This window comes from Chenopodium album, chromosome 25 (assembly GCF_948465745.1).
Source record: "Chenopodium album chromosome 25, dcCheAlbu1.1, whole genome shotgun sequence".
Classification (NCBI taxonomy): domain Eukaryota; kingdom Viridiplantae; phylum Streptophyta; class Magnoliopsida; order Caryophyllales; family Amaranthaceae; genus Chenopodium; species Chenopodium album.
This window is the reverse complement of record NC_137858.1, coordinates 4,456,925-4,471,337: the sequence shown is the minus strand read 5'-3', so window position 1 is coordinate 4,471,337 and position 14,413 is coordinate 4,456,925. Positions and strand designations below refer to the sequence as shown.

Below are 14,413 nucleotides of genomic sequence, written 5' to 3'. Positions count from 1 at the left end.
CACTCATAGTTTATTTTTTCCTTTTCTTGTCATGTTCAAAGACATTGCAATGACACATTTTCTACTAGAGCTGTATAATTTGATCTACTTTGTATGATATCAACATGCAAAACACGTCAATATTATATATAATATACATTATATATAATTCAACAGCATATCATACGAATTATATAATAAAACTAATCCATTTATTTTTTACAATATACGAGAAATTTAATTTTATTAGTTCACATATTTAATCATTTCGACTAACCATAATTTTGGATGAATGGATATACATGTAACTTATATTTTGGATGGTATTTGGTAATTTGGTTAGATATTATTTCCCTCCATATTCAAGTTTCCAACCCCTTTAACACCCAACTAAAAAAACCTACCATAAAACAAACAAAAAAGATAGGAAAAAAAATTAAAGAAAAGAAATTACCGTATTGAAACCTTGTCTCTTCGGAGACATCTGATAAAAAAAGAAGAAAAAATGAAAAAATTCTTGATGAATTAATTGCAAGCTTGATGATTCTACCAACAACAGTGAACCCAGTTCATACTAATTCATTCTTCATTTTGATTTGATTGCTGATTTTCTCTCTCCTCATGTGCTTCAATTTGATAATTTTGATTTGATCATCGAATTTCTCTTCCGCGAGACGATCTCTCCGTCTTTTCAGAAGGTCAGTTTCTTTGTAATTCGAATTCAATATTTTTGGTTTAATTGTAATTTTATGTTTTAATTTGTTGATCATTTTGTTTAATTTGCCTGATACTTTAATTTTATGATTCAATTGTTGTTGATTTCTGGATATTATTTGGTTAATTGTTGAGAATTGTTGGTCAATTGGGCTAAGATGAGTTAATTTTGTAGGATTAGGGTTTTTAATGCTGCATTGTTTATGGAGTAATTCGAAAATTAGGGTTCCCTCGATATGACGATTATGCAATTGGGGAATTAAAATTCAGCTCTCTGCTGTAGATTTGTCAGCAATTTGAAGAAAAGCTTAGATAATTGTTGTTATTCTGGGTTTTGTTATGTTAATGCACTTGCTTCCTTTTATTCTGCTAGGTTCGGGGATTGTTCAATTGGAATGTGAATATCTTTTTTGTGGAATTGTTTCTGTTTTATCTCAATGCATAAGTCAATTTTTGGTATGGCTATTGTCAAGCTCAGAGATTTCACAATATCTTGAGATTTTGATATCGGTGGAGCGGAGCCTGATATCGAGCCTGGTTTGAGGTTACACTCCTAATGCCACTATGTTAGTGATGAGAGTTAGAAGGGAGGAGGAGATTATCTTGCACTTTATTTTTGTAATTGTTAGTTGTCTAGAGAATTTGTTTCCTTACAAACATTATCATGTGTAGATAAAAGAATTTATTTATTACTGCAGTATTATTTTTGATGTATAGTAACAATATAAAATCATGAACAAACCCTTATTTTTGATGTATTCAAACATTCCTTTCATTCTCTCCTTTTCTGTTTGGCTGATTTTGGATTATATTTCAGGGGTTCACAAATGGCTACTAAGCCGGAAAACAATTCGGTTCCTAATTCTACACTTTCCTCTCAATCTTCTGGTCAAGTTCATGCATCTGTTGATTCTGAAGTTGATCCAAACTCTTACTTGCTCGAGAAATTTAAACTCTATGAAACTCGAGCGGTACTGAAATTGTCGCATCTGATATATTTTAATTTACTTAAGCACTGATCTTTTTAGTTAATTAAGGTTTTTGAATTTGTTTCGTTCAGAGGTTTTATCTTATCGGGAGTGATCGTAACAAGAGATTCTTCCGAGTATTGAAGATTGATCGATGCGAACCATCAGAATTGAACATCAGTGAAGATCCAGTGGTGTATTCACCACAGGAGGTGAAGAACTTGTTGCAGAGGATTGCAGAGGGTAATCGGGCTACTGGAGGCTTGACTTTTGTTGCAAAGGTCTATGGCATTGCTGGTTGCATAAAATTTATGGAGTCTTATTATCTGATTTTGGTCACCAAGCGCCGGCAAATTGGATGTATATGTGGGCATGCTATATATGCTATTGATGAAAGCCAGATGATTACAATTCCTCATGCGTCTGTTCAGACTGATGTTGCATATTCTAAGACAGAGTTGAGGTAAATTCAATGTCTCAGAGAGTTAGAATTCTCATGCTACATCTTCGAAACTTGGTTGGGTTTTAAATTCCGTGACTGTTTAATTGCAGGTACAAGAAGCTTCTGTCAAGTGTTGACTTGACAAAGGATTTCTTTTACAGCTATACATACCCAATTATGCAAAGCTTGCAAAGAAATGTGCAGTTCAAGGATTCGGTTGGAATTCATTATGACAGCAGATTTGTGTGGAATTCATACTTGACTGAAGCTGTTCGTACAAGATGCAAAAATAATATTTGGACGGTTGCATTGGTTCATGGTCACTTTAAGCAAGTATGTAATTCTTACTTTCTTATAGGTCTCTACATTATTAAAAAAAAAAAAGTCATTTGTGTGTCATGGGATGTTGGTATCTTATTATACACCAAGGCTAGTGATGATTAGTGATTAAAACTTCAAGCTAAGATTTGAGAAGAGTCTCTTCTTAATTTGTCCTTGATGAAATTTCTTCTTGGTATATTCGACTTGTTGACATTAGTAATTGTGATTATAGCATGGAGTATACTTTTGGGAATGGTCTTGGACCGTTAATTCTTTCGTAAGGGCTTTTTGGAAATAATACACATGTACTACAGTATTATAAAATGTGTGCCTGATATAGTAGCAAATACCTTGGAATATCTCAAGTACTTGCATTTAGGCTGTGTTGGTTAAATAATTTAGAAATAGAATGAAATTGAATTAGATAAGAGGGGAAAAGCTGTCAATAACTGTTGCTTCTATGGACTGTTTGGTTCTGCTGATGGGGTAGAATTACTTTATAGTGTATGGAATCAATCAATCAATCAAAGCCTTAATCCTATAAGTGGGGTCGGCTACATGAACCAAAAGTGATTACTACGTATAGTCATCTCAAAGTAGAATACGGAATACTTGTTTCAATTTTAATTACTCTGTTATTTATTGATATTTGGTTTTAATGGTTTTCTTTTCCATAAACTCTTTCTTCTTTGAGATGGGTTATTATGCAAAATTTGTTGTCTCAATTTTTTCAAATATATTTGGATTGTAATCACATATTTACAGGAAGATCTAACTATCATGAATCTGTATTAAATATACATTTTTATACAAATTTGATGGTTCATCTAAATTTACACCAAAATGTGCTGAAAATTTATCAATACAAACTTTTACCTAGAATTCATCAATCTTGAGAGCACAGCAAACATCTGTATAACCAGAAAAAAAAATAATTAAATGAGAAGGAAGTGTAAGTTTAATCCCAAAAATATGAATGTAAGGTCAGAGGGATCGACAAACCTTCATATTGGAAATATTGTTCTAGTACTTGCATTTTTTGGGATCAAACTTCAAATTCAAGAACAATAAATCTTTAATACAAATTAGTCTTTAACAATTGAGGTTGTGTTCTATAAAGAACTTTTTCATTTTTATTATCTCTCATGGGAGCTTGTTAAAATTGGACCCGGAAAGAACAAAGAACAAATTGGACCCGGAAATTTTTATTATCTCTCATTTTTAAAATTGGACCCGGAAATTTTTCATTAGTTGGAAGAGTTTTTTGCATCTGGGATCAAAGAACAAATTGATTGACTTTGTCGATTTATTTGAGTGAGAGATTGAAGAGGAGAGGAAAGGGGAAGGAGGAGGTAGATTGCAATTGAAGAGCCATGATATTTGGAATTAGGAATGGAGGAGGGTAACAATGTATTAATGGCTACAGCAGAGTTGGAATGGGTACAACCGTAAAAAAGGCTACCCCCAAGGAACGTTAACTGTTCATCCCACAAAGCAAATGATATATGGCGGATTGCTTTTATTGAATCCGTTTACCACCCTTCAAAAGCTCATACAGTCATACCAAACGTGCCCCTAGTTGTTCAGTGGTCTAGGAGATGACATTATAATCAGAAATTATGGTATATTCTGTTCTTATGCAAGGTTTGGTTTCATGTCAACTTATTTTTGACAAAGAGACTTTACTTATTATTAACAAAGAGACTTTACTTATTATTAACAAAGAGACTTAAGATCTATTGCGTATTTTAAGTTGTGGTTTTCAACTTTTCATTTGAATAAGGAAATTGTTATTGGTTGCTTTTAATTTTCTCCCTCTTTAGTGTAAATGCTGTTATGAATATGCTCTATCTTGCAGAACTATATTGCATTATTGCCTACCTGCAAGATAATATCTCCTCATGTTATATACATCTGATCTTTATAAGATCTTTCTTGGCAGATGAGGATGTCAATTTTTGGACGTGATTTCAGTATTGCTTTGGTATCTAGACGGTCTCGTCATTTTGCAGGGACTAGGTATACTCTAATTTCATTTTGCTTAACTTTATGATGTTATACACTACCTGATTATAATCAGTTCGAATTGATCTTTTTATTGAGCTAAACCAAAAATCCATCTTTTGGGTAGTGTTATACTGTCTGGTTCCATTTTGTTTTGTTTGCATTTGCTGTTGTGTGCACATCCATGTGAACTTTGTCCTGTTTCAGTAATTGAAGCTGAAATTTGATCTACAGAAGCTTTATACTTTGTTTTACCTGTGGGAATTGTGTGCAAGAAGGTGGCTGAGACAGTGTTTGCTTGCATGTGTTTTTGCTTGGGCAGGGCTGCGTGGGGAGGGTAATGCATGTGCGAATGTGAGCATGTCTATTACAGGTTGCAGCTACTTAATCACAGGTGTCATGCATTTGTGATTATCTATTGCATTTTCTCCTTCAGTATAATAGAAAATTTCATGGAAGAAAATAAAAGAATTTTTATATGAGTATATAAAGTGGGAGTTCTTAACTACCTATGTGTTTCCACTTTTATCCGAAATTCTGTTTCTCATTAAGATCTAGAGAACTATGAGATTCATGTGAGCTATCCTGATACATTTATATATATTTTTTTAGGTACTTAAAAAGGGGAGTGAATGATAGGGGAAGGGTAGCAAATGATGTTGAAACAGAACAAATTGTGCTTGATGAAGATGCTGGTTCATGTAAGGGGAAAATGAGTTCTGTTGTGCAGATGCGGGGTTCTATTCCTCTTTTCTGGTCCCAAGAGGCTTCAAGATTCAGTCCAAAGCCAGATATAATTTGTAAAGTCTTTGTTGTGCTTGTTATAAAACTTATTGGTGTTTTTTATTTGCATAACAATGCCTAGCTCATCTCTCTTTGATCTCAGTGCAGAGATATGATCCTACTTATGAGGCGACCAGATTGCATTTTGAAGACCTTGTTGAGAGATATGGAAATCCTATAATCGTGCTTAACCTAATTAAGGTTTCTTATAGTGTCAATATAAACTCCTCTCTTCATTCTTCAACAAGTATCCTAAGTGATGGTCTGATGGACTTTTTCTTTTTGGACCTCTATGCAATTATATAGTGAGGGTTAAGAGAAAGTTAAAGTGAGATTATAAGGGTGTAGTGGCTGCACAAGCTGGAGGCAATTTACTGTAATTACTAAAGAATTGCTGTTTAATGTAATCTCCCCTTCCCATCCTTTCTAGAGCATTTCCAACAACAAGATTATCAATTTTTCATAGGCAAGTGCCAGAGGGGGGGGGGGGGGGGGGGGGGGGGGGAGGGGAGCTATCAGTGGCGGTGTGGCCTTTGCCATGCCATCATCAATCATCATGTAGAATTTATGGATGATAGTTCAACTGTCATGTTTTCAGCTATGTACCTCACAGATGCCACCTCTGAATAGTGAAATTGAGGAGTAAAAACCAACTTGGGTAATTAGCTAGAGCAAAGAGGGAGTGCTTGGAAAGGCATAAAGTTCCTGATCACAAAAGTGGCATTTACCCTTGTATCATTCTTTTTTTTACTTCACCACTATGCTACACCTTCCGCAGTTCCTCATCGCACTAATTTCCCTCCCCTTGTCCTCTTTTCTGATTGGCAACCCTAACTATTCCCTTACATTGCTTTACTGATGATTTTATAGAGCACATCCTTTTGTGATGTGTACTGTATTTTAGGGCTTACAGTTAGCTGGTTTGATTGTAAACTTTCATTTTTCCTGCTTGTACATTTATGACAAACAAGACTTCCATCTTCTAGGATTTTCCCTCCTGCCTTTCCTGTAGATTTTGCCATATTGCTGCTCAGCTGAGAAATTCTTTCTTTCTTGAAGCTCACACAAGTTTTACGTTGCAGACTGTTGAGAAAAGACCCAGGGAAATGATGCTTCGACGTGAGTTTGCAAATGCAGTTACATATCTAAATGAGATTTTTTCTGAAGAAAAGTATCTTACTTTTATTCACTGGGACTTCCATAAATTTGCAAAGACGTAAGAATGATGTTTGTGTAAAAAGAAAGAAAAGTCAAAGAAAATCAGTCCTGCTTATGGCTCACTGTTCTATCTTTTTTATGGTGCCAAACAGGAAGACTGCTAATGTTTTGGGAGTTTTAGCTAGTGTAGCTAGTCAAACACTTGATAGGACTGGATTTTACTTCAGTGGAAAAGCACCTGTTGTGAAAAAAAGAGCTACTCCATTGAGCAGAACTGGTACTCTTAGGTACATACTCTATCTATTCAGCATCTATGAAGGCATTCTGCCTGTGTGAGGACTTGATTGTTTTGCTCTTACCTTTGTGCAATTACCGTTTATTGTTGCTTATGTAGAATTTGGTCTAAAATATCTACGAAAATATGTTAATGATTGTGTAGCATGGATTCAGTATTATTTAATTACAAAGTAGCTAAAGGGTTTGGTTATAAGAGTCTTTAGTGTTGTAATTAGGCTATGATGTGATCCTAATTTTCCGATTTGACTAAACATTAACCTTTTCGCTACATTGATCGTTAATAAACAAATTATATTCTCTATTGAGATGTCATTAGATTCGTATTAATGTCTACTTACAGAGCATTTTTTTCATATTTTTTTTTAAATCATGGAATTAAAGATATCTAGTGACAAGTGCATGCAAACAAAGAGATATAGTCTAATTTGGTATGGTCTCCTCTGATCAACTATGACGTAAGCAAATATTTACTTAAATTAATTGAACTGAACATATTCTAAGACAGGAATTTTGTTTTAAATTAAAACTTTCACATAATTAGAAAAATGGGGGCTGTAATGATTTTCCAAACTGCCAATTAAATATGGAACATCATGATTTAAGGTGGAGTGGTGAATCAAGGTCCATGCTAGGTTGATAGGTTGGACAGGTTTCCATGTTATAAAATGTGGATAATTGTTTTAAAGCTTTTGAGTGTAAATGAACCTGATGTTTGGATTTTTGTTTCCTGTTCAGGATTCTTGTTAAATGTATCTTCTTGTCTTTGTTTTGAGAAGAGGGACTGTACCCCACCCCGCGAAAGATAAAATGTAGTCATTGGAATGCAGTTTATTTTTCTAACACAGCATGCAATTACTAATATCAGTTATATCACTAAGCCTCTGTTATAAAATCCACACATATCCTTTCTAGTAATTTGGAATTATCCTCATGTGGCATTATTTGTTATCAGCTCTAGGGATGCTCCTTTAAATGATCTTAGAGCCAATTCAGGATCCCTTGCAAGAAGTGCAAGCACCAATGAATTGATTACTTCTTCAAATAGAGAGCGAGATTCTGATGCTGGCAAGCTTGTCAAGAAAGATTATTTTAATGGTATTGAACCACGTTATCAGAGCGGAGTCCTTCGGACTAACTGCATTGATTGTTTAGACCGCACAAATGTAGCCCAATATGCTTATGGTTTAGAAGCATTGGGTCGTCAGCTCCAGGTGATGCAAATGTCAGTTGAGTCAAAAGTGGATCCAGATAGTAGCATTGCTACAGCTCTCATGGACATGTACTGGAGTATGGGTGATGCTCTTGCACAGCAATATGGTGGTTCTGCTGCTCACAATACAGTATGCATCTTTTGTACTTGGTTCATTGGTCTTCTTATACTCATAGATCCTTTTCCCTCTCGTGGTTAAGACGAAATTTTATGATTTTAGGTGTTTCCAGATAAGCAGGGGAAATGGAAAGCTACAACTCAGTCGCGGGAGTTTCTGAAGTCTATCAAGAGATATTACAGCAATGCTTACACTGATGGAGAAAAGCAGGATGCAATTAATCTGTAAACTCTCTTTCTCAACATTTCTCTTAATTTTCTTTTCTTTTCTTTTTTTTTTACACAATCTTGGGGATACTTTTACTGCCATGCGTGATAGTCTATCAGAGTTGGTGGCTTGGGAATTGGGACTGGTTGCTGAAGGTTTGCTGATTTCATCCTTTGTATAAGTCGGGTACTCATGTTGGACACCGGTATGTGTCCAAGTGTCTGACTCAGCTATTTTGTGAAAATTTTGCATAATTTGGTCCAATTAGCATGTTCATACTCATGTTGGACTGTTGTGTATCAAAGTGTACATAATTTTGGGTACTTTAGGTGAACTGAAGATTTGAGTGACATTGCCCTTGATTACTCCATGAATTGGTTTCGATTACTTCCTTTGACTAGCCCTAAGCCGCCCGCCCTGATAGATTGAGAGTTCATAGCTTGTTTTTTATTTCATATTCTCTCTATATTTACATCACATTCTTGTTAAGTAGTTATGAATCAATGTATAAAAGGCTCAAGGTGCATCAAGGTGTTTCAGAGTTCCCTGTGCCTAAGATGTGCCACAATGAGGCACATACATATAATAAATAATATAAAAATATCTGAAAAAACTGTTGTGTGCCTCAATGCACCTTAAGCTGCACCTTGGCGTGCCTCATCAAATTTCCTCAGCTAGACCACAAAAAGTGCATGACCCCTAATGCTAGACCACAAAAAGTGCATGACCCCTAACGCTTTGCGCCTAGGCACGCATTTTCAAACACTCTCATGAACTTCAATGTGCGAGGAAGAGGATGAACATGACTGGCAGAACGAAAAATTCATAAATTGCCTTGATTTTGTTGGTATATCTGTACTCTATTTCTCTTTCACCCTCATTATCCTCTCTTGCAGGCTAAAAATTTGATGCCTTAGGGCCTGTAATTTTCGCCTGAAAAACCTGACTTTATCATCTACAACAAATTTGATTTTATTTGAAGTTATCTTTAGCTGCGAATTGAGTTTATTAGTTCTTATTAGAACTTAGCCCATTTCTTACTTATAAGGCTTGAAACATATTTTCATAGGTTAATAAGAACTAGGCCTTAGTTTTGGTACACTAGATTATCTGCTTATGATTCTTTTGATCGAGGAATCGATTCCTCTTTTTTTTTTTTTTCCTCTCCTTTTTATTTCTTTTTATCACTCTGCCTTTCCAAGACAGTTAGCTAAATGGTTGAATTCTAACTTCTTATTTCTTTTACATTTTGACCATCAGATTCTTGGGTTACTTCAGACCAAAAGAAGGAAAGCCTGCTCTTTGGGAGCTGGATTCTGATTATTATCTTCATGTTGTAGGTGTCGGAGATGATATCATCTCAGATAAGCGGTAATGTGTCACCTTTTCACCCAATTTCCTCCTTTCCGTGAAATTAATCTCTTGAATTGGCTGCAGAATATTGAAGTAGTTATGCTTATTAACTTGTGTATGCTTGCTTTCGTTTGGGCTATAAATATTTTTTATTATCTTGGATTACCTGCTGTATTGTATTTCTCTGATTGAGAAATGCCTTTACCCAGTATGATCTTGATGTGCTTTTTTGCAGCTTCAGCAATTCTCCAACTGATGCCATTCCCTTGGGAGAAAAGGCTTCTTTGGAACCTGTGCCTGCTTGTAGAGAAGACTTCTCAAGGATCAAACTGACCTCTTTTGATAAACTCATTGAGAGGACATGCAGTTTGATAAAAGATGTGAGGCTCTGCTGTGAACCAGGTCAAAAGCCTGCTGGAATTGCAGGAACTTCTGGAGTGGCACCTGATGCAATGTAAGCTTTCTACATTTTCTGTTTTTCATTGTGAGAAAGCAATTTGCTGAAGATGTTATATTTTTCCTTCTGGGCTTCTGGCGGAGAAGATAAATCTTCTTGAATTCAAACTTCCCTGCTCTTTCTGTGTCCTCAGATGATGGTGCACGTTCAATTTGTGAAATACTCTTTTTGGGAGAACAAAAGTTGATCTTATGAAATTAATGCATTAGCTGCTTTTTTGATCCAATGCATGTCTGATTCCCGAACTGAATTTATACCTTTTGTGCAGAGAGATACAACTCAAGAGCCCAAACTGGATTTTTGGCTTAAGGAAAGACGAACAAAATGGTTCTACTCCAAAGGTGGCTTCAAGAACAAACGCAAATGGTGTCTCAGAAAATGACAGCATGTCTAATGGTATCTGTGATCTCAATATGCTTTCTCAAGTAGATGATTGCAATGAAGAGAGTATCTTCCAAAGGTTTGTAATGTTTTTGTGTGCTTCTAGACCGATTCAATTTTTGAAATAGGATTGACAAATAAATATTATTAGTTGACTGTCAAATCTACACATATGTTTTTGACAATTGACATGCACACGCTGGCTAAATTATTCATGAACTATGAGCATCATTGGCTACACAGTACACACACTTGTTGATCTGGATAACATAATATGGCCTTAGATAGAAGCAAGTAATGCTTTGATACAGATGAAAAAAGTATGGCCTTTGCAGCTGATTGTTACTATCTTGCAGTCTTGCTAACAAAAGACTTTTTCTCTTTCTCTTTGCTTAGATATCTTGAGATGTCATCTATGGATGAAAACAATGGCTGGTATGGTGGAACTTTGCTTGGTGATCTTGATGAAAACAGCGATATATACAACCACTATGCCCAGCTCTGTGAGGTACCATATAAATATGATTTACAGATTTTGCTCATGCTGAAACACCATCAGTCTTTAACTTCTCCTTTGTTATGTCAGACTCAGTAATATCTATCTGAATAAGCTGTCATCAGAAGATATTATTTGTTCCTTATTATGTTTGACAAGATTGCATGATAGTACAAGGATGTATAAGAATGACTTGGCTTCCTTTCTTGCAGCTTAGCATTAGCTGATTTATTAATCTGGAGACTTTAAAACATAAAACTAGTTACTTTTAGTCAAAAGTTTCAGTCCAGGAGGTTGAATTACAAGTCTTTAGATTTAGAGCACTATAACTTCGCATGCGAGGAGAGCGTATGACCAATGATCTTTATTTACCTATGTAGTTTCCTTACTAGAATTCAAACTATTTGGACATCTGTCAATTACAACTCTCTGGTGTCTGCAGGGTCCTGGCATGGAACCCTTTGAAAATGATCTGGAGATGGAGCAGCATTATGCTGATGTCTTACATGGAAGCATGATTGAGAATGTTGATGTTGCTGCCATCGAAGCTGAAATGGAGGCCGCCTTAAGGGAGTATGACCAAGTTGCTGCTGATCTTGGCATTTCCGCTATGTGTAGATCTCTGGCTGGAGACCCTAGCCAATTAACAAGATGGATAATTGGAGAAGAAAAATTGTACAAAATCTGAAGATTGAAGAGGCGGCATATTTTTTTTTTTTTTGACAGGATTTTGTTCCTTTTTTCGTCTCCTTGTAAATATGAATATTGTATTTTATTTTATTTTTTTCATCTCAAGGGTCTTTAGTCATTTCAATTGGTCACTGAAGGAAAATTGGAAAGTGTAGGTAATTATTTTTTATATTTTGTTGGGAAGTAATTATGCTTGTATAGTTCTGTCATTGTAGTAATTGAGTTGATAATTTGTAATTGTAATCAGAAAGCATATTTTGATCTCACTTCATCCTTCAATATACACCTTTGTATACAAGATTTCATCAATCTAATCTAATATATATATATATATATATATATATATATATATATATATATATATATATAAAGGGGAGTTTTTTCTCGAGATTTTAGAGCGTCATGTAGGATTTTTATTTTTTTAAAAAATGATATGTTACGTACAACTAATAAAATAACAAATGTAATCATATAAATATGAAAAATATTTTTTTTTTTAAAAAAAATAGATCTACCCGGCTTCATCTAATTGCTATAGAATTTTAACAATTTTGATTATTAGTATCAATAAAATTTCGGTGGAATAAAGTAATCGTTTACTTGGTTGACTGAAAAGCCAAAACTTCACTAAGCCCAATTTGTTCGAGTGGGCAATGTGAACATATAAAAGGGTTACATAGCATGATGTTTTGGACGACAAATTTGGATCATCATGATAAAATTGGCCCTGTGTCACGGGGCCTGCATCAATGTGCATGTGGTCAAAATATTGGAAATCAAGCCTAGCATTATTATCTTAGTCCTTAGACTTTTAGAGTATTAATCACTACACTAGTCGACCAGTCGTGCCAACTTGGTCCCTCTAAGATTGTTTAGAGATGTCATTTTGTAGGCCCGTGAACAAACATGTGAATGAAAATGTTATTCCACAAATGTAAAAGTAAAGGAGAATATCGCGATGTGTATCATACATTAAAGGAAGTAGAAAGTTGTGTATTTAAAAGAATAACTAGTGTGTGGTCCGGTCAATGCCCCAGGTTGCTAGTTTTGAGTTTAATTCTTGCTATAAAAATTTTTTAGTTGTCAAACTCAATCATTACATAATGGAAACAAATTGTATAACAAAACACCAATTAACTTATCTAAGTTAACTATAATTTTGTTGGATAAAAAAACACAATCAATAAATGGCATAGATGGTAAGATTTGTAACGTAAGACTTGTTGGTCTTGAGTTCAAGTCTTGTGATAAACATTTTTTAGATGCAAACTTAATACATGTTGTGAAGTTGACATGTCATGTTTATAGTGACATTTGGCACATATTGCTGACATGTCGAACTTATAAAAGGTGACACGTGAAACATATTCTGTTTTAGGAACGCTTCCCCCTCTTATAATTACACGGTTTTCGGTTTTAAGATGAATCCTACTTGAACTTATAAAATGTACCATCTCCTTGTGAATAGTATGATCTTGTCCCATTTAACGCGTTTTTAGTTTGCCTCATACCTCTTTTACTTATTACCGTTTTCTCTCTTTCTATCTCCACAATTGCACATCGGTTCTAATCTATCTGCACAATTTTGCCTAGCCTCTATCAAGTACGTATATTATTATGAGTTCTCAACAATTTAACAAGGTGTGCTATAGTGCATAGTTTTTTTGCTACATTTTGAAAGAGTGATACTGATCATGGACAAGTGTAGGACAATCTTTTACGGTGTGTTTGCATTAAAGGAAATGGAGGGAAAGGAAGGGAAGAGAAATGGAGATTCTTTATTTGGATAGCAAATGAGGAAGAGAGGGAATTGGAGGGGAGAGAAATGGAAGGATTAAATTGTAGAAAATTAATCCCTCCAACAATGGAGAGACTTGGAAGGAAAACTCACCATTCTTCCATCCCCTACCTTTCCCTCCCCTCCTCTTCTCCTCCCTCCCCTTCTTTTCCTTCCCCTTTCTTTATCCAAACAAACTGTTATGGATGATAAAAAACTAAAGAAATTGGGGAAACTTTAAGGGACTTAAATAGTAGTTGATTACCACTCAAAACGCACTACAATTATGCTAGAAGAAATTACAATGAAAATGACATGACCAAAAACTATTTCATCAACCTCTAATCCTTTATATAAACCATTTATTTTATAAGGGAACCTCTATAAATAATACATCTTCAAAGCACAAACAAGAGCAACGAGAGTTTCTTTCATTATATCAAACCAAAAAAAAAAAATCCATAATTTCTTGTAAGATAGATATGATCAAGAGAATAGATTCCACAAATAGAAACTTAATTTTGTTAATAATAGGATTAGTAGTTGTGTTAATTGTTGATTATAATGTTAAGCAAGTAGGGGCCGTAACCCCTGCTCAATGCTCTTTAGAAAAGAATATTTTGATAAAGGCATGTAAGCCAGTGGTGTTTAGGGTTCCACCAAGTGCTTTTTGTTGCCAAAGGTTAAGGGTTACTCATGTTGAGTGTGTGTGTAGAGAGATTACCCCCAAAATTGCACCTCTTATTGATGTCAATTATGCTATTAGGGTTGTACAACGCTGTGGTCGTCCTGTCCCTCGTCATTTCAAATGTGGAAGTAAATTTTTTTTCTCCTCGCCTTTTATTTTCTTGATTCGTGAAACTCTCTTCGTTTGAACTGAATTAGATGCTGTCAATTCTAATATTGTAGGTTTTGGAGTAGGTTGTTATAGACTAGTTGACAACTAGTTTTCCTAGTTATAAACAACTCTTTGATTCTCTTTTAGCATAAATTAAACTACAGGAGACGCCAATTAACAAAGTTGCTCTTATTTTTATTGCAGGTATTACTACTCCTTG

At 34.9% G+C, this 14,413-nt stretch overlaps 1 protein-coding gene across 2 annotated transcripts; it reads left to right on the top strand.

Annotated features, from left to right (window-relative positions):
• Positions 1 to 379: 379 nt before the first annotated feature.
• Positions 380 to 11,866, top strand: LOC145614400 (phosphatidylinositol-3-phosphatase SAC1-like). 2 transcript variants are annotated; one of them, XM_081669450.1, is made up of 16 exons: positions 380 to 677; positions 1,511 to 1,664; positions 1,754 to 2,124; positions 2,214 to 2,436; positions 4,367 to 4,443; positions 5,041 to 5,228; positions 5,315 to 5,412; positions 6,294 to 6,427; positions 6,522 to 6,656; positions 7,619 to 8,006; positions 8,097 to 8,218; positions 9,462 to 9,572; positions 9,796 to 10,008; positions 10,280 to 10,471; positions 10,789 to 10,900; positions 11,331 to 11,866. In XM_081669450.1, the coding sequence occupies exons 2-16, from the start codon at positions 1,521 to 1,523 to the stop codon at positions 11,574 to 11,576; spliced, it is 2,754 nt and encodes a 917-aa protein (XP_081525576.1). In that variant the 5' UTR covers positions 380 to 677; positions 1,511 to 1,520; the 3' UTR covers positions 11,577 to 11,866. The 2 variants fall into 2 exon arrangements, with proteins under 2 accessions (XP_081525576.1, XP_081525575.1); XM_081669449.1 differs by having other exon boundaries at positions 9,790 to 10,008.
• The last annotated feature ends 2,547 nt before the right edge of the window (positions 11,867 to 14,413 follow it).